The 21,206-nt window shown below is 43.1% G+C and overlaps 1 protein-coding gene across 2 annotated transcripts in view; it reads right to left on the bottom strand.

Moving 5' to 3' along the window:
• Positions 1 to 21,206, bottom strand: part of JAG2 (jagged canonical Notch ligand 2) — an 89,675-nt gene that overhangs the window by 41,812 nt on the left and 26,657 nt on the right. For both annotated transcript variants that reach the window (XM_028746275.2, XM_028746364.2), the window contains exons 3-5: positions 8,086 to 8,140; positions 3,088 to 3,342; positions 1,475 to 1,535 (exon numbers count right to left, since the gene is read on the bottom strand). In XM_028746275.2, coding sequence (XP_028602108.2) covers positions 1,475 to 1,535; positions 3,088 to 3,342; positions 8,086 to 8,140 — 371 coding nt within the window. The remainder of the gene's footprint in view (positions 1 to 1,474; positions 1,536 to 3,087; positions 3,343 to 8,085; positions 8,141 to 21,206) is intronic.

Below are 21,206 nucleotides of genomic sequence, written 5' to 3'. Positions count from 1 at the left end.
GACCATGATCTTCGTTTTTTTGATGTTGAGCTTCAGACCATATTTTGTGCTCTCCTCTTTCACCCTCATTAAAAGGTTCTTTAATTCCTCCTCACCTTCTGCCATCAAGGTTGTGTCATCTGCATATCTGAGGTTGTTGATATTTCTTCCGGCGCTGCCTTGTCATGGCGAAGGGGCTTGAATAACTCAGAGAAGCTATGAGCTATGCCATGCAGGGGCACCCAAGACGGATAGGTCATAGTGGAGAGTTTTGACCAAATGTGATCCACCTGGAGCAGGAACTGGCAAGCTACTCCAGTATCTCTGCCAAGAAAACTCCATGGATAAAGACAACAGACGGTGCTGGTACAAGGCTGTAATTCAGTAGTTGAGCACCTACTTTGTGTACAGAAAGTCCATGTTCTATCCTTGGCATCTTCTGGTCCAGCCACAAAAGACCCACCTGTAACCCTGGAGAGTCACCGCCAACCAGAACAGACTAACTGCTAGATAACAGTGAGCTAAATGTACCAGTGCTATGACTTGGATTAAGGCAGTCATGTTCCTAATCTCCGTTAGTCAACTCAGACTAACTACCCTAAGGAGATACGCAGTTTTGTGCTGGAAGCTCAAAGCAGGCTAGTATCATTACACTGAACAGTTAGTGTAATGGCACCAACCCGTTTCAGCTGCCAACAGTAATAACAACTCCATGTAACTGAACACATTTAAGCAAACAAATGTAATTCAGTATGTTACTGTAATACACAGGCACTCCTGCCACACACATTCATCTGATCATGGAGACAGTCACTTTGCTTGCTAGAAATGTGAGCAATAGGGTTCAGAATTGCCTGTTCTTGGAGACAGGCTGTCATACCTTCCAGAAAAGGTAAAATGGAAAAAGGAGACCAAAATAATTACCACACCTCTCAGATTATTTCGACTATAAAATAAAAACACACTTTGGGTTTGCTGCTATATGCATTTTTAAAAAGCACCAGTTTTGGAAATCTAGGGTCAAATTAAAAAGCAGGACATAACATTTCTGAAATAAAAAGATCAACCTTAAGAAGTCAATAGCCTGGTTTGCATGTTAAAGCCAGCCATGGTTTATTACACTATGGCTTGTTTTATCATCCAATTCATGTCCAGCACCTTAAATATGGCCTATGTACTACTAACAAACCATAACCTGAAGCCACAGTCTACCTGTTTTTGAAGCCTGAATTAGTCTGACATTATATGCCAGAAATCCATTAAACTACAATGGGACAAGGCAAGAACATCTGGAAAACAAACCAAGCATTCATGAAACAAGCCATGGGCTGAACATCTTATGGCTGTTTAACAAACCATGTCTTGGAGTTCTGTGTGAACCAGACCAATATACCAAATCTAGAAGGTTTGCTTAGCCACTGCATATTTCTCATGAGCATAAGGCAAGATTTAAGAAACTACACCCCCCAAACCCCAAATCTGTGTATATACTTACTTGCATTCCCCAGGTACAGTGCAGCCCCCATGGACTAAATTACATCCTTGTTTGCATACAGCTATCAACAGAAAGAGGGGTAAACATCAGTGAATGCCAACACTTTAGAAAATTTAGTTAAATGGCTTCATTTTGAATACTGTATTTTCTTCATGAAACAAACCTCAGTAACACATCTTTCAAGCATTTTAACTACTTCTCAGCATCTCCTGAATATGAAAGCTGTTTTCTCCAGGCAGGAGAGATGCAGAAGTTCTATTTCAGACACAACAAGAAGTGCAGAGGGAAAGGAAGCATAAGACACTTGTGCTTCCTGTTTCTCTACAGGAGTTTCATGTCTAAAGTGGCATTTATCTCTGTTCTTATACAGCCAAGAACACTTTCTAATTCTGGAAAGATACATATTCAGTGATATAAGAACTCCTACGAACTATTATATATTGAAGCTCTGCAGCTTTTAAAATATGCATAGCTCTAAAAAAACATCAACCAGAACTGTCTACAGAAAAATCCATTCCATAAGTATCTCAAGTTGTTGCACCACAGTCAGACTTCAGGTTGTCCCCTCAGATTAAGCTTGTAGAGCAATCCAGCCTCTTATTTGACCATCAGTTTACATGTTCAAATTGTTAAAGCTGAGGCTGAAATATGTTGAAAGGAGAATGTCTTTGGATAAAAAAACCCAACACCCAGCTACAACCAGGGTATGTGAAAAATACAAAGTGATTATCGGTGGTACACCAAGGCGAGTGAAGTTACCTTGCAAGCTGCCTTGAGCATTTTTAAAATTGAAAGGTGAGATAAAAATACAGCGGTACCTTGATTCTCGAACTTAATCCATTCCAGAAGTTTGTTCAACTCCCAAAACCATTTGTAAACCAAGGAGCGGCTTCTGATTGGCTGCAGGAGCTTCCTGCACTCAAGCAGAAGCTGTGTCGGACCTTTGGCTTCCAAAAAATGTTCGCAAACTGGAACACTCACTTCCAGGTTTTAGGTGTTTGGGAGCCAAGCCGTTCGAGTACCAAGGTACCACTGTATTCAATAAATAGCTTAAGGAAGGCCGATGGTGGGCATGCGAAGAACTCAAGAGAAGGACTGCATGCAGCCAAAACTCCGGGATTCTTTGCCCATCTAGGGGTTTCAGATTTGGTGGAGAACACTGAATGAACATAAAAGTTAATCTCTGCTTCATGGTTCAGTGTAAGAGCACACGGCGAGCATGCAGACTTCCCAGGTTTCATTCCAGGCATTTCCAGTTTAAAACGATATAAGACTGTAGGGTCAGATGAGTCCTCCAAGAGCTTGGAGAGTCATTATCGGAGAAGACAATTGTAAACTAGTTCAGCCTTTGCCAACCAGGCATCCTCCAGATGTTTTGGACTACAAGTTCTGTCAGCATAGCCAGCACTACTGATGGGAGATGCAGTCCAAAACATCTGGAAGGTGTCAGGCTGGTCTAGAGAAATCCGTGGTCTGACTCTGTATGCAGCAAACTTGGGCCTTTTAAACATTATTATACAATGTTCTGTGGCACGATCAGGTCATGAACAAAGAATCAAGAAGATTTAAGATACAAGCGTAATATTCAGTTTTAAGAATGAGTAGTGTGGTACCTTGTTTACATTCGTCACCCATCCAGCCTTCCATACAAGCTTTATTTCCATTTTGGTCACATGTGTAGTGGCCCACGAAGTCATCACGAGGGCCACAAAATTTATTGCACTGGGGGCCATAGTAGTTTTCATCACATTTAACTCGTATTTGTGCTTCAAAATGAACAACATGACCATTCAACTGAAGCGCTTTCCAACGATCTTCTGGGTTGATCATACCAGCAAATGGCACTCTGTCAATTAATAGTTCTTCATCTGAAAAACAAAGAGAGAGCTCAGTATCCAAAGTGTGCATATCCATTCTGACACAGAGTAGCTCCTATCATAGGGACAAAATGGTCAGCATAAGTCAACTTGTGACTTGTTCGCAGGACTCTGCACCAGGAGGTGTTGACTCTGAATGGTGATTTGCACAATCATCAACAACATTAACAAATCAACAATCCTGACCCTGCTATGTTGCTGCTGCTAACCTGAATTAAATATGATACCATTGTGTGATACCCCCCCCCCCCCCAATGAGAATTCAAAGCACAGGGCTCCAGGACAGATGAGACATGATGGGATAGCTCAGTTGGTGGAGGATGAGACTCTTATTTTCACGGTCACGGGTTCAAGCCCTGTGTTGGGCAAAAGACTCCAGCATTGCAAGGGGTTGGACTAGATGACTCTCCTGGTTCCTTCCAACTCCATAGTTCTATGATGCTTTGATTTTTAACCCCTCTATACATACACAGCACAGTCTTTATCCAGTTCACCTCCTGCCCTCCATACTAACTTTTAAAACAAAACTAAATGCATGCACGCAAGGGCTAAATGCATTTAACAATGTCACAGCTATAGTTTAGCCTTTACGTTTGCGGTCCTCCGGGGTTTACTTACATTAAAGGGAAAATACCAGAGGTATGAATAAGTTGGTACATTCCTGTAGCCAGTTTCTCAGAAGTACACCCACTTGAGAATACACAGCTAGCCTCTGCTAGAGTTGAACTCAAATTTCATCTCAAACTATTTTAGATTATTTGGGGGAAGGGAGGAGAGGAAATTCTCTCCCATATGCAAGAAGAGGCATGTTGTTCACTACAAAGGGCCAGCTTAAAAATGTACCGTGAACCAGGAAGCTGCAGCTAGTTTGGACAGTGTCAGAGAGAAGGGAATCCTGAAATCAGAAATGCAGAGGGGCAGCAGTGAGGAAGTCTCTGTGTTGCTCTCTCAGATACGCAGTAAACACAAAATCTAAGAACAATGGCTTACAGCGAGCAAGCTTTTTCCCCTTTTTTAAAACCCTGTAAAATATCCACTGTACTAAGACATGCTCTTGCAACTCCAAACTGCAGGATTCCTGCATGTTCCAGTATAGGAGGGTTAATTCCAGTTTGACCTTCTCTTGTTGCATTGGCATTTTGCCCTTCAACCCACCCAGCACCTGTGCAAGCAGAGAAGGGAAGCTAGAATTAGCCCTTTGTATGCAAGGCAAAAGGCAGCATCGTTGCTACTCAGTACAGTAGAGATTAGCAGGGTTCTCACCAGGCCTTCTGCATATACCTCCTGAATACATATTAGGGTACTACTCCCTTCAGCAAGGGTGCTTCCAAATGGGCTTTGTTGTAGAGCTGGCACTTCTCATACATGCTTGTTTTTTTGAAGGTTCACATAAGGCTATCATCAAAATCCCAGCTCATACCTTTATTATTAATAACCCATCTTTCACCCTAACTTCCCAGGGTGCATCACCATCATCTAGGCACGGTATTAAAAACAGTTCAAAACAACTTCCAATCACATCTGTAGTCAGATGTATAACTAATAAAGGGATGGGTGCAGGAGCCTGCGTGGAAACTGCCTTGCCTGAAGTTGAAACCAAATGACTCCAGGTATTGCATAGTTCAAGCTTTTAAGTGCAGTACTCTGATATGCATTATGGTCCCATTCATTTAATATTTATTAGGTATGTTACTCAGCATCCTGTTTGCCAGAACCTCATTTGTTACAAGTGCTTTGCTGGGGGCAGGATTTCTATGAGTTAGTGAAGGTAAGGACAGAGATGTAGGCAGCCACCTAGACATTACTGGGGAAACTAGCCGTTAAGAGCAAACACTGGGTTTTCAAAGGAAATGTAGGGGTAAATGGTCATTTTAAGGGAGAATCCTTACCCTTTCTCCTGCATGGCGATTTCTTATTGCACATAATTTCATAGCTCTGAAACTGGAAACCTGTGCAGATTGAATGGGCAGGAAAGAAGGAGCCTTGGGGGAAAATCAGCAGGTGCTGAATTGCACGGGGGTGACTGGGAGGTGCTCTCTCTCTCTCTCTCTCTCTCTCTCTCACACACACACACACACACACACACACAGCCTGGCATACGCTGCTGCTACCCTTATTTTTTGCTTACATCCTACCCATCACCCTGCTTCCGGCTCTAATGATACATGACTAGGCACTGGTAATTAACTTCTCCCCACATAGAGGTATCCACCAGGCTTCTGCTAATGAATCTTGGCTAGGACACAGGTGCCCATAACTTACCCCACCCCCATTCACAACTGTCAGTGTCCTATGCCTCCCACACCTTGGACCGCTTAAGCTTTGCTTCAAGAGCTGAGATTCAGAAACTGCATGTGCCAATTTGGTAGAAAACAAAGGAAGCACTTATTTGCTCTGGCTAGGAACATTCACTGATATCCGTCTGTCTTGGGAGACAATGGAGGAGTGTGCCTTTGGGGGTGAGGAACAACTGGCATTATATAATTTCCCCCTTACACCTTCTGGGGTGTTTTAAGCCCACAAGTCACCACAGGCTTTGTTCATAGACAACAAGCTAACTTTTGACGGATCAGTAGTTGTTTTGCTAACGTTGGTTCTTGATATTAAGCGGGTGATTGCTGCAGTTCTCCAAAGGCCAGCAGTAGAGGAACAAGTTACTCATTCACACCCCAAGCGCACAAATATGATCACTTGCCCGATAAAGAACCGTGGTCATAAGTCAAGTGCACAGCCAACTAAAGATGCACTGCTTTGTCTTCAATGGGATGATCACCTCCGCATTAAAAACCCCAGGTTTCCCATTGCTACATAAGTGCCCTCACTAAAAATGATTTATTAACCAGCATTGTTTTACAGGGAAAGCCGTATGCTGTTTTAGTAGCATAAGCCAAAATTCTGAAAGAGACTGGAGGCAACAGGTTGTCTACAGCAAGCCATTTCTCTGAATACTACTTTTTCAGAAACTACTGAGCCAGCCTTAACAAAAATGCATTGAGTGGAATTCAACGTTATGCTATTACAAAGATTCTTTTTGCACATGCTTGAAGCTTGATTATTACCCTCCCCACCCCACCCCGCCTGCTGTTCTGGGTGCTCTCCTGATGCCCCCCCCCCCTGAGCCAATTTGGAAGGAAGGGCATGCAGGATAACCTTATTCTGAAAGTCGAAGCCCTTTTGCAGGGTTTATACTGGTGGGGATTGTTAGGTGAAATCCCATTTACATTGTACATTGACCAAGATATACACCTTGTAAGCTGGCATGCAATTAAGGAAAAGCTGGTAGAGAAGAATTACCACACAATTTTGGAAATTTGGCGGGCTTTACCAGCAGGCACGCTAGAACCATGGTTCTTTAGGTATAAAACCAGGACTCCTAAGAAAGACACAGTTTTTCTAGAAGAGATGCATTCTCCTATTTTGATCCTTACCAAGGTACAAGAAGTCAATGCCAAACAGCACAGAAACATCCAAGGAGTGGCAGGGGTTTCAATTTAATGCTAACAAAGTAAAGTGAACCATAGTATTGCAGAACCAGGATCAATCAGATTAGCAGTTTCCAAACCGGATCAGCTATTTTTTTGCTGCTTAACATTTAGATAAATATATGCATCAACCAGATTTTTCTTGTCCTGAGCCATAATTTTTAGCAGGCAGAGAATAATTTAAGGAAAAACACCTCTCGGCAAATTTCCTATTTTCAGATATTTGAAGGCGTCGCTAGTGCTGACTCACAGAAGATGCTATGAGTCCCAAATTTCTCTAGGTATATGTCCAACAGATAATGAATCTATACACCAATGAAACCGATGCAGTGAGGCCCATAACCAAAGCACCAGGGGAAAGGATGTTTCAGAATCTACTTTCTTTTCTCCACACATTTATGGAATCATACATTGATTATACAATACAGGCCAGACTGAATAAATCTAAAGGCAACACAGCATGTGTTAACTGACACCTTGTCTTCAGCCCCAACCAGTATTCCCAGCATAACTTTCAATTACAAAAATTAGGCAAATAATCAGCCCCAGACAAAATGTCATTCTCATTATCTACCAAGCTGCAAGCTTGAGAGCAACAGCTGCTCTTCGCAGTGTTAGAAACTGAGATATGAAAGCTAGAGCCCAGGTTATGGGTGCAACAATGGAATGTCTAGGCGCACTTCTTTAATAACAAGAATACAAAACTGAAAATGAATGAACTGCAGCTAAAATATTATGTTCATTTTTCATATGGTCTAGTCCTTTCCCTGTCCACCCCTCTAATATTCTTAAGAGAGTCTCTTCTCCAGTCTTCAGAGAGTAACTGGAAGTGTGGAGGCAGGAAAAGCTCCTCCCTTCCTTCCACTCTGCAGTTTTAATCTGAAAACTTAGGCGCTGTACTGCCCAGAGCTCAGAAGCTGCTCACGCTAATGAAATTCCCAGTGGCAAAATGCGCCTAGAACAATGGGAATTTCGAACACTGGCTCTTAGAATCGAAGAGTCATAGAAACGTTGAGTTAGAAGGGATCCCAAGGGTCATCTAGTCCAACCCCTTGCAAATGTGTTAGAGAACACATTTCCAGTTATAGTGGAAGCATATTGATGCATTCATAAGTGCTGTAGCTTAATCTGTAATGGCATCCTCACTTCATATGCTATCTAACTGGCCACCCCAAGCTTTTTAAAAATGGCGTGCAGGAGTTTTTCTACTTTTGTCCGTTTCATAATGTTAAAGTTTTAATGATATACTCACCAGCTTTTGTCTCATTATCCCAATCCCAGGCTTCTATTATTAACGTGAACGATCTCTGAAACAAAAACACAAATTAATTACTGGAGAGGAACAAAATAAATTATAATTCTGAAAGTGGCAGGAATCTGATTTGGACGAAGCATCTATTGTTTTCACAAATGTTATTTTGCTTCTTCCAACAATATACAAGTCATTTGTGCAAGGAAAGCTTCAAAAGGCAATCATTGAGAATCTCACATACTGTAAAGCAAGTTTTACAGTTACACTTAAGTATTGATATGTGTAGTAACCAAATTTATTGTACTTTAGAAACCCAAGTCACATATGGTCAAAAAGACTCTATTAAAGGAAAGCTATTTAACACTGCAACCATGCAGGAGATAATACCTTGATGGGGCAACCCAGTCATATGGGCAGGGTACAAATAAATTAAATTAACTATTATTATTATTATTATTATTATTATTATTATTATTATTATTACAAGGGCAGTGGCTAACCTGTGACCATCCAGATGTTATCGGTGACAGATTATGGGAGTTGTCCACCAACATCTGGAGAGCCACAGGTCCGTCACTTTCTAACTTGAAACGGAAAATTTCCCAATTCAAAATTTCCCATAAAGCCCATACCACTTGTTTCAACCTTGCTGGGGGGCGGGGGGATGGGACGCGGGTGGCGCTGTGGTCTAAACCACTGAGCCTCTTGGGCTTGCAGATCGTAAGGTCGGCAGTTCGAGTTGCTCTGTTCTAGCTCCTGCCAACCTAGCAGTTTAAAAGCATGCCAGTGCAAGTAGATAAATAGGTACTGCTGCGGCTGGAAGGTAAACGGCGTTTCCGTGCGCTCTGGCACTCATCACGGTATCCCGTTGCACCAGAAGCGGTTTAGTTATGCTGGCCACATGACCCGGAAAACGTCTGTGGACAAACGCCGGCTCCCTCGGCCTGAAGCAAGATGAGCGCCACACCCCATAGTCAGGTGTGACTGGACTTAACTGTCGAGGGGCCTTTGCCTTTACCTTGTCTAGGTGGGCTGGTCATGGCCGGGATGTGCTACACTGGAAGCCCATATATGTTGTTAATCGAGCTCCTCTCAATGAAAAGTGGGAGGGAAGCTGAGCAAATACGGCCTCCCAAAATCTTCACCCAATTTGTGGGGGATCATTTTGCTAAATATTTGCCAGATAGAATTTCTTGGGGGTGAGGCTCATCATTAGTAGCAACATCAGCACAACCCTTGCTTCCTTCCCAATGTTTTACTTTTTTGCTGCCATTGCAGGAATTGTGTTAGTAACTGGGCCTACATTTTCTATCCTTCATAATGTCCTAGACTAAGTATCATCTTGGGGGCATTGTGGATTAAAAAGTGGCAGGTCCCATAATGAACAGTGGAGAATATCTAACAACATGTATCTCCTTTTCACACAAGGAGAAAAGAAAAATCTTTAAAGCCTTTGTGCGCTAGATAAACACAAAATAATGCAAATATTCGGTTTTGCAAAAAATTAATACACACAACTAGTCATTCACAGCATGAATTATCCACGTGAAGTCATTTCAAAGTTGCTCATAAGAAAGGCTTCACACATATTGGGACCTAGGAGTTTTAGCTTAACAGTTTCCTTGAGTGACAACAGCCTCAAGCAAGGTATTTATCTCGATGGTGCCACTGGTATTCACCTTAAAGGTGTTTCTAAGGAGGAACTAAGACACTACCAAGCATAATATCATTATATATTGCTTGAAGGCAATATAAATAAATAAATGCCATAACTCCTAATCGCTTCTGTGTTGCCTCTTTCCCGGAATGGGGTATTAATATCACGGCTGACATGGACATAACTGGTTTAGCACCTGGGTTGCTGTGCTATTTGGACAGATCCTGTGAGCAGCAATCCCTCCCAGCTGGTGCAAAGGGAGAAAACCCAGAGAGAGAGAGAGAGAGAGAGAGAGAGAGAGAGAGAGAGAGAAGACCGAGTGCATGGAATTGGGTTCCTACTTGTAATCACAAAGTTGAACTCAAAAGCTAGGTCAGAGATACAGTAAACCGGAACTCAGTCTAACTTTAAACCTGCTCCCCTTGAACCCAAACTGAACCTTATCTGCACACCAAAGCTGGCAACCATGCAAAGTAAGGCATTATGTAACAAGTGCTCAGAAGATTTGTTTGGAGACAACCGTATAGAAATGGAGACCTGCTCTATCAGGCTTCTGCATTTACCTTGATCCTAGGCTGTGCTTTTTTAAAAAAAGAAGGGGATACTCAAGGGTACGCAGTACCAGCACCACTTTTTGTCGTTTAAAAGTGTGGCACTTATTGTAACAACTTCATGGTAAGTACCAGCACCTATCTTTCCAAGAAGAAGAAGAAGAAGAAGAAGAAGAAGAAGAAGAAGAAGAAGAAGAAAGCACTTTCTTTTCTTACAGGAGAAGGACTGAAGGAGGGAAATGTAGAATTTAGTACATGTTTTGGGCTAAAGTTTTGTTTCAAATAAATTGACTGACCAGGGTTTGGGTCAGAAATGTCTGGGTGGATTGCATTACTTCTCAGAGTATACTTGTAACTGGTCCTTTCCTCGTTCCTTTGGACTGTCTGGAGTCCAGCTTTGCTTTCTGTATTTCCATAATTCTGTGTAACTTCTGAAGTGGAATTAGCACCTCTTTCCCTATGGGATCAAGTGAGAGCTCCAAATGAAGACGGAACATGCATTTTCATGAAGAAGATAGGAATGAACCCCTGCTTTACGTGTTAAAACAGAAGCATAAAAACAGGAAGCACAAGTTCATTTGCACTTTCCGTTTCCCTCAATTGTTCAACGTCTGAAGCCACTCATATTCTGTGTCCTCAGTAGTCAAACATGACCGGATATGAGGATGTAACATGTGTAATATCTGAGTTACATATTCACGACTGTCTTAGTTGGTGCAATAAAAATTTTAATGATGGAATGTTATGAATCAGAGGAGATAAACCAGTTTAAGAGTAAGCGTCCAAGCCAAAATCAAACTGGGAGACAGTGTGGATAGACGTGTGCCCTAATTTTTCATGCTCTGACTCTGTTGCAAAAAGTAGGTGCGCACATGTCTCTGTGCAACAATATAATAGTTTCCAGGGAAATAAAAGAGTGGATTCCAACATTTTTATTTCTGGGGTGCAGTGGAGGAAGGTTGATTTAGGAAAACTATTTAAACACTTTTAATTTAAGGCTGAACATTTAAGAGGCTAACATTTAGAAAATCTTTTTGTTGGCAAGTGTAGCTTAATACTGTATGAGTTTATTCAAAAGATTAGAAAATTCCATTTGCAAAACTAAAAATATATTATTAGCTTTAGTTCTAGCAACCACTGCTTCTGTGGGGCAAAAGAGTGTTAGCTTCAAAACATGGTGCTCATACAACATAATGTGCATTGCAACAGCACATGCATAACTCACTGAAAAATGTTCTGCACACAGTAAACAATGCCCCCCCCCCAAAAGCATATATGCAGTGTCAACTGTTAAAACAGAAAACATTTTACAACACCTGATCAATTTTAGGGGCATTTTCCAGCAAGATTGACATTAACAATCTTGTGCTACACTAGAAAAGCACACAGCTGAGTTACATATTTCTCGAACTGGGAATATATAAAAGCATTCCCAGAGCATGTAAGCACAGCACAGCACAACACAACACAACACATGCTTATAAAATGAAGACATATGACCCAAAGCCTGGTTTATCCACTGAGGACTATTCTGCTTAAGTAAACTATGGTGTCTTGTTCAGTCTTGAAGTTTCCCCCAAATCATATCAGAACTTCTTTTTATGCTCCAGCTACCTTAATGCAGAGCTTTGGCTATTGTGAGTTTATTGGATTTCAAAGGAGCCAGCACTTCATTTCACTTTACAGTGCCTGTTGAGTATTTTAATATTTGCTCTTTGTATATACAAATATGTTAAGCTGTTACCTGGAGGACAACTCCAGAACAAATAAAGGCATTCTTGGCTGTCAAGTAATTTTAGATAGTTTTCATCAGGGTTCAGACTTCAAGAGCAATCTCCTTATACACACATGGTATGCATAAAAGGGAACTAGGCCCAGGTATTCTTCTGAAAGTTCATTAACCGAACGTTCACTAGGAACAAGTAGATCAAGGTGAATTCAGTAAAGCAGATATGCTTTCCAGAAATGAAACACTGCGTTATTCATTCATTCATTCATTTCTTTTAAAAATTATAGACTTTTTCATGAAAAGTATCAGAGCGGTTTATAACAAAATGCATAAAACCATACAGTAAAAACAGAAAAAGTTAAAAACAAAAGTTTTCAGCTCGCATAAGCATTAAAAGGCAATTACAGTTGCAGGCTGACCCCCTACAGAAACACTGGGTTTTAGTTTACAAAGGCAAGAAACTGCACACTGCAGGCTCTCAAGTCCTTTCTGATCAGATCCCAAGGTATCAGAATCAATCATAGTGCCTAAAAGTTTGGTGGTACCTATAACAAAAGGGTTGGAATGCTAGGCCATTTTGGATTGATTTCACCAGTGATTTTTTTTTTCTCTTTAAAAAACTGAACCCATAAGTATTCCAAACCGCCAATACTAATTTTGTTTAAAGTACACAATGTTCAATTTATGCACTGTATAAATCTATAAAAATGTTCAAAATGCTGAGAGGATCTGAAAATCAATTAAGTGCACTTACAGTGGTTTAAAAGCTATATTCAAACAAACTAAAAGCTAATATGTATCTTTTTAAAGACACAAGACAAATGCAGCAGCAGCAATGTATATACTTCCCTGCACTGCTTAAAATTTAAGCAAAACAAATGCATAGAAAACAGATACATCATGCATAACTTTTGGGGTGTGTTAGAATACATTTAAGCACAACTAAAAAAACAACACCTGTGTGCTTCATAGGGATAATCTGCAAGCCTGTGTGAAAACCGCACTATTTGACTGGTACTGCAACTAGCCATTCGTTTATGAAGAAGCATTTTTATAAATTTCCCCCTGAAAAATATAATTAGATTTTTTCCCATCCCACATCCCTGATTGTACCCATTAATGACTAGCATCCAACCTTGATCACCACTTCATAGTGACAGGGAAAACGGTAATGTCTGCATAAATACTTCTCTATTAGTAACACCAAAGCAATATCGGCATCACCTGGGAAGCAGCAAAATTTGCTTAATTTTTCCAGGTAATCACTAATCCCTGCCCTGAGATGTCATTTGATGAGCTTGAGAGTGTCACATACTGCTTCCTAGTACACTTTGTGTCTGTGACATTATTCCCTCAAGGGCACCCACTTTGAACACACCATACAGTGTGGCCCAGAATCATATCAAAGCTTCAAGCTAAATACACCAGTGGATCTGCTGAAACACGGCCGTTGAGAACTTCCAGAACTGCAGTTGTGATGGGCCCCCGTTCCCCATCAAAGTGTGGAAACACAGGGAATTGCCTTGCACCAACATCAGACTCATCAGAGCTCAGTATCGCCTGCACTGCCTAGCAGCAGCTCTCCAGAGTTTCAGACAGGAGGTGCTGAAGACTGAACCTGGAATCTTCTGCATGATAGCAGATACTCCGCCACTGAGTGATGGCCCTCCTGAGTGCACATCTGCTTCAATAGTCACCTGTGCTGATCCTGTCGGCAGGTATATGCACTATCAGGCTGACTCTAGACACTGTTTGCAGCATTGGTGCAATGGAGCTTGGGTGAAGGCTGCTGCTCCAGCTAGACATCGGCAATGGCTCCACAGGTGAATAACTAGCTAGTGACTATTAAGGACAGGCATCCCCAAACTCGACCGTCCAGATGTTTTGGGACTACAATTCCCATCATCCGTGACCACTGGTCCTATTAGCTTGGGATGATGGGAGTTGTAGTCCCAAAACATCTGGAGGGCCGAGTTTGGAGGTGCCTGATTAAGGACTAGCAGGCAGGAAGCGAACAAGGCGCAATACTGGTTGCCTAGCCCAGATTTGTTAAAATTGGCTCCCAATTGCTGGCATGTCCCCCCTTCTTCCCTCTTTCCAAGGCCAGCCACTCCCAACCTCATACACCTATATCCAATGTAACGCATATCTACTTTACAGGGTGACCATAACAATCAAGATATGTGAAGCATGTTGAACATTCAGAAGTACTGCATCAAATGGGTGGGTTCGGGTCAAAGTTGTTGAGCTTTTCTTAGGGTGGAAACTGTTGGACATGCCTACTCTACATCTGATGCACACACCCTGCCACAGCCTTACCAAACCTGGGTAAGCGAGGTGCTGGACTTTGGGAATGAGGGCTCTGACAGAGTCCTTCCAAAAGCCTAGTTAGCACTTTCCCAGCTTTGGGAGATGGGAGGGCTCTAGGAAAGCCCTCTGGAAAGGCAGTGAAAGGGCTAGGGAGGGGATCATATTTAGCCCTCACTCTCCCCTGGATGACAAAGCATTGTGTGGCCTACAGGTTCTGTGTCTACTGTGGCCCACTTGGTATGAAAAGTTGAACCACCCTAAGTGAGAGTGTCTGACTAGGACTTGGAAGACCGGAGTTCAAATCTCCCCCGCCCCAAACTCAGCCATGAAATTCACTGGGTGACACTGAGCCAGTCACTGAGCCTCCCAACCTAACCTGCCTCAAGAGGTTGTTGTTGTTGTGGGGATTAAATGAAGAGAGGGAGAACGGTGTATGCCATCTTGAACTCCTTGGAGAAGGTGTGGTATAAATATAACAAACAAAAACCCACAACAAGGAACGGGGTGGTGGTGTATGTCCTTTAGCAGCACACTACAGACTTATTTGTGACAGGCTTGTTGAGAACAGCAGGCTACCTCAGCAGGTTAGATCACTACATAGCTCCATCTGAAGCAGGGCAGCTCTATGAAAGTACAGTGGCACCTCTGGATGCGAACGGGATCCATTCTGGAGCCCTGTTCGCATCCTGAACGCAACCCGCGTCTGCGCTTGTCATGATTTGCCGCTTCCGCGCATGTGTGTGACGTCATTTTGAGCGTCTGCGCATGTAGCGAAACCTGGAAGTAATGCGCTCCATTACTTCCAGGTCGCCAGGAGCATAACCTGAAAACGCTCAACCTGAAGCACATTTAACCCGAGGTATGACTGTATACTTCCTGCCAACCTAGCAGTTTGAAAGCACGTCAAAGTGCAAGTAGATAAATAGGTACCACTCCGGTGGGAAGGTAAACAGAGTTTCTGTGCGCTGCTCTGGTTCGCCAGAAGCGGCTTAGTCATGCTGGCCACGAACCGGAAGCTGTACGCCGGCTCCCTCAGCCAATAAAGCGAGATGAGCGCAGCAACCCCAGAGTCGGTCACGACTGGACCTAATGGTCCCAGGGGTCCCTTTACCTTTACGACTGTACACACAGAGTTCTCCTTGGTCTTTCTCGCTTCAGAGCCAACAGCCCTAGAGGAGGGCGAAGAGTTATAAACAAGGCAACACTATGAAGGCAGTACATGCGCTTTTATTTGTCCCTTCCCTCTCCTGCTGTGGAGGTTGGCATAACTGTTATAGTAGCATGGGGGTAGGGAGGAAGAATGGCACGGGTGCAGGCAACTGGCGGCTGTCCGGAGTAGTTGGCTGAGCTAATTTAAGATGCCACAGATTGTACTGGTTACTAAATCCTCCCTGCCTCACACACTAACTACCAGCCTTCTCAGGTTTCACTATAAATATCTGGTATTTTTTTAATGAGGAAACTCGCTTCACAGAGGTAACAGTTCAGTGTGCCATGGACAAGTTGTTTTCCAAGTCCAGGAAAGGTTCCTACATCATAGAACTCAAACTTAAAGTTTGATACTGAAGTCTGAACAGACAGAAACATCAAGTTCAACATCAAGCACTATCAATCATGAATTTGCATGCACACATCCCTAGCCCTGGACAAAAGCGGGGAATATCAAGTCGGGGAAGCATCTAAAGTGGGTGGACTTCATAGCTTTGCATATGCTTGTCTTTTTAAAAAAGTAGTGGTGGAGGGGGGGGGCGCCAGGGAAAACCCCCACAGAAGTCACTACATGTGCCCATAAGCTCCTGCTGCCAAGCAATGCCATCCACAAATGATCTTGGGCCACTACAGACCCAACACAATCGGAGACAGCTGTGTCACAACTACAAATAATCTGAAGCAGACAACTCAAGTAGGTGAGGTACCGTATTTTTCGCTCAATAAGACGCACCAGACCACAAGACGCACCTAGTTTTTGGAGGAGGAAAACAAGAAAAAATATATTCTGAATCTCAGAAGCCAGAACAGCAAGAGGGATCACTGCGCAGAGAAAGCAATCCCTCTTGCTGTTCTGGCTTCTGGGATAGCTACGCAGCCTGCATTCACTCCATAAGACGCACACACATTTCCCCTTACTTTTTAGGAGGGAAAAAGTGAGTCTTATAGAGCAAAACATACGGTAAGTCACTAAGGGATGGACACATCTGTTTGTTTTTGCTTCTCATTATTTCAATCTTGAATTCAGTTTTCCACATCAGTTTATTATTTTTCCCCACCAGCATTTTAGCGCGAATTTCTAACACACATTCTTTGCAAAGCTACCCCTCCCCAAGCTGTAGCTACAGGGGGGCTAGCCATTTTTTGCCCCAGGTGAAGCCTCCAGAGGGACACCACTGAGGCTTTTAGCCAGTGTGTGTGTGTGTGTGTGTGTGTGTGTGTGTGTGTGTGTGTGTATGCGCAAATGCACTTTGGGGGTGACAACTGGGTCTTTGACCTGGGCGAAATAAAGCCTAGTTTCGCTTTAAACCCCCCCCCCATATAACACCTTTTTGTATCTTCCCTAAAATATGCATTTTTGTACATATTACTTGGCTGGAGAACTGCACTGCAAATAATTTTGGTGACTGGAGAACAATTTTGGTGAATGGCTGTTTGAGCTAGCTTATTGTTTTAAACAGAAACAACGCTGACTTTCCTTCCCATTCCTGTAAGTCACAAAATAAAGGGTTTTTATATATGTATATATATAACTGGGGACGCGGGTGGCGCTGTGGGTAAAACCTCAGCGCCTAGGACTTGCCGATCGCATGGTCGGCGGTTCGAATCCCCGCGGCGGGGTGAGCTCCCGTCGTTCGGTCCCAGCTCCTGCCCACCTAGCAGTTCGAAAGCACCCTTAAGTGCAAGTAGATAAATAGGTACCGCTTTATAGCGGAAAGGTAAACGGCGTTTCCGTGTGCTGCGCTGGTGCAGGCTCGCCAGAGCAGCTTCGTCACGCTGGCCATGTGACCCGGAAGTGTCTCTGGACAGCGCTGGCCCCCGGCCTCTTAAGCGAGATGGGCGCGCAACCCCAGAGTTGGACACGACTGGCCCGTCCGGGCAGGGGTACCTTTACCTTTATATATATAACACAGCTGTAGTCCCACTGCCATGTGGTAGTAGAATGCACCAGTGAGCAGACCATCCCATATTGGATTCCTTCCTATTAAATCTTATTTGGAGGCCCATTTTGAACAGGACCTATACAGAATCAAAGAGACCTCTAGAACTCATTGTGCTCCTCATATCATGCACTGCAGTACAAAGCAGTGGCCACAAACTTGGTGCCCACCAGATTTTACAGACTACAAAGCCATCATCCTTGATCATGGGACTATACGTTGGCTACTCCTCCTAGAACAGATAACTCTTTATACCAAGCCCCCAAATGAGCATTAACAGAATCCTCCCTGCAGTCTTTTTTCATGGTAGCTTCCAGAAAAAGGATACCCTCCATATACTTGCATGGAGTTGGGTCTCAGTCTCAAGTATAAATGGCTACACATCATGATGGCTACCAGGTTCACATAAAGAATGTCTTTTGAGTTGCTGGGAACCAAAAGTGGGAGATGACTATTGCCTGAGGAATGTATGGAATTCACTGACTAAACGTCTTGCAGATTCTACCTATACCTTGTCAGATATATGGAAAATATGGCAAAGCTGACTCAGCAATAGGGGTTCTACAGATGTTAAGACTCGTTAGTTTACAGAACTTGCTACTAGAGATTTAACACAGCCAATTTCGGATTCTAAACTTTCCCCTCCTTCCACAGAAGTGACAGTTGTAGAGAGGGGTACAACATATGGCTCCTCTTTGTAGTTCTTACTTATTGAAATAATGACCGTTCTCACCTCCTAATTCTAGTTATATTTTCAGCCTTCTCTGAAATACATTGCAAACTAAGCTTCAAGAATATTCCTCTTTTCCTTTTTAAAAAAGGAAGACCTTAAAAAGTTAAGGCTGTGTATGTTAGAAAACAAAATGTTATGGTGATGAATGGGAGGAAAGTCTTCTTTCAGATAAAAAAGTGAAGATCTAAAAGGAGAAAGCAACACAATTCGAAACTTTCACTGTTAAAACATAATCTCTGTAACACCCAACTTTTACAACACAATAGCAATTCAGCTTCAAGCTACTCAAAACCATAAAAATGTAAATTTTAAGTTAGCTTCCAGAATGGCCACCAATGAAAACTGCTCTACACACCCTTTACCAATCTACACGATTCAAACGCTGCATAGTATACAAATATTACATTTAAAGCACTGTTCAAGCTGCCACCCGAAGCTCTTTACGATGTCAAACTTCGCAAAGTACACTTGGAGAGTTAATATCAGTGAGAATGACATCACATCTTCTGCCTGCATAAGCTGTTATAGCCAACAGATTTAAAATGTTCAGGACTTGCATAGTAGCTAAAGTGGTTCTGATCAAAGCATCCTAAATCCACCATCTCAATATAAAGGACACCGGAGTCTCCAGCTAAACCCAGGAGCACTCCCCTGCTGCAGACCTGTTCCTTCCAGGCAAGTGCAACCCTGTCCAGGACTGGCAATCTCCACACCTCCCAGACGTGCAACTTCAAGACATACTTGGCTATACAGGATATAACCTCAATGGCCCACATCCAGCCTATCAATGCCTCCAAGAACTGGTCTGACACCACCGAATAGAGGATAATCCTTGCTGTAGCAAGTCAGCATTCCCTTCCCTATTCTTCATTCCAAGAACAATTTGGGACAATAATAGACAACTTTGCAAAGGAATATGGAGTTTCAACATTTGGTTATGCACAGTATTCAACTGTTGGCAGCAATTCCTTTGAATTCTAAATATGTTTACAGTACCCCTAATGCTGGCCCTTCTCATTGGATGCTTGGAATAATGGCTTCCCGCAGCAGTGCATACAGCTGAATTGGCACTAAGCCATCCTGGATCAAGTACAAATTCCAAAAGTGTAGCGGCTCTTGCAGCACTAGTTTGAGTCGTAAGACCAGCACTAATGAATGTACACAACCAGTGCTGCCGAATGGCTCAAAGGCGCAGGTGCCTAGAAACTTTGATTCTGGTACCCAGGGAATTTTACCAGTCCTGACTGTAGTGGCCCCCTGCACAAATGCTTCCTTTGATCAAGGGCTCTACAAATGTGGTGGTCAGATGAGACTAAGCCTCCAGGCCCACTGACAGAAGCTCCAGTCCTGGATAGAACTCACAGCAGTAAACAAATCCCCTTCCCCTCTCATGAATTCTCCTAAAACTGCAGATTGGAGGCTGTCCCTACTCCAAAACTTCTCAACAGTTGACATTCCATGACTCTTGCATCTGCCAGCTTTAGCAGTGATCACAAATAATGGCATGAAATATCCACACAAGATTGAAGCATACCTCAAACCATATTTTAGAATATTATTACACAACACAGAGAAAGGTCTCGCCAAGTGAGCATACATCTATCACACAGCCCTGGCCAAATACAGATCCGCCCCCCCCGATGCTTACACTGGGCAGCATCCAACAAAGTCCACATTTTCATTGCGTGGACAGGTGGAGTCCCCAGATCCCGAGCGGTCCCCCCCGTCATGTGGAATAACGACTCAAGACAACGTGCTATGGGATTAAATTGGCCACAACTTTATTAAATTTCAAATGTGGGTAGACCTTGGCTCAGGCATTGGGTGTTCTCCCTCCCTAGAGGAAGATGGACTAAAGGATTCCGCCCAAGGCCTGACACCGCCAAAGTTGTGACGTTTTGCTACAGGAAAGGCGAAACCTGTCAATGCAGGGAAATTCCTTTCCGGCCCTTTAACAACGACCTTAACGTAGCAGCGCCCGCATATCTGTGAAGAAAAGTTAACCTGCAAAACCTGTGAAGAAAAGTTAACCTGCAAAATAAGACATTAACTGAGGGTGGGTAGGGTGGGAGAAGCTCTGGAGCCAAGTGAGGATTCCCAGGTAAGATCCTCCCTCTATTGTGTGGGCAGGTAATCCCTCCCCTACCTGGCCTGGTCTCCTTGGCAACGCTTCCCCCAGGTGGGATTGGACAACTGACTGAGGTAGGCGGAGACCTCCAGGTATCCCACTTGAGGGAAGGCAAAGCCAACCCTATGCCAATGGAGCCGCTCCAGATCTAGGGGCTGCACGCGTCCACGCAAAGGGCGCCCCCCATTTTAAGCGGGGAGCGGTCATTATGTATTTTCCCACTCTTTGTACACGCTTATGCAATAATATACTCAACCCACATTTACTGAAACATATACAGTGGTGCCTCGCAAGACGAAATTAATTCGAGTTTTTTCGTCTTGCAATTTTTTCGTCTTGCGAAGCACGGTTTCGGAAAAGTTTTGGAAAAGCTCCAAAAATCACCAAAGTCTTCAAAAACCTCAAAAAAAGGCTACCACACCACGTGCTATGAGTTGCTCCTCGAAGTCAAGTCACAACTGCATTAACGGTTTTAAGAAAAAGGAAACAAACTTGCAAGACATTTCCGTCTTGCGAAGCAAGCCCATAGGGAAAATCGTCTTGCGAAGCAACTCAAAAAACCAAAAACCCTTTCGTCTTGTGAGTTTTCCGTCTTGCGAGGCATTCGTCTTGCGAGGTACCACTGTACAATTCAGATGGTCTAAGCCAGGAGGATAAGAGCCTGTTTAAAATACTACAAAGCACTAGAGTATAACGCGATGTTAGAATCAAGATCAAAGCTTTCAGTGGTGGCACCCCTGCTTTAAAACTCCTGAGGTACAATTAGAACAAATGGCAGCTTTTGGCATCTGTTAAAAGACCTGCCTATTTACACAGGCATTGACTGAAGTTTAATGTCAAATTTAATTGTTGTGCTTTATTATT

This window comes from Podarcis muralis, chromosome 1 (assembly GCF_964188315.1).
Source record: "Podarcis muralis chromosome 1, rPodMur119.hap1.1, whole genome shotgun sequence".
Classification (NCBI taxonomy): domain Eukaryota; kingdom Metazoa; phylum Chordata; class Lepidosauria; order Squamata; family Lacertidae; genus Podarcis; species Podarcis muralis.
The sequence above is the reverse complement of the archived record's forward strand: the minus strand, read 5'-3'. Positions and strand labels throughout refer to the sequence as shown.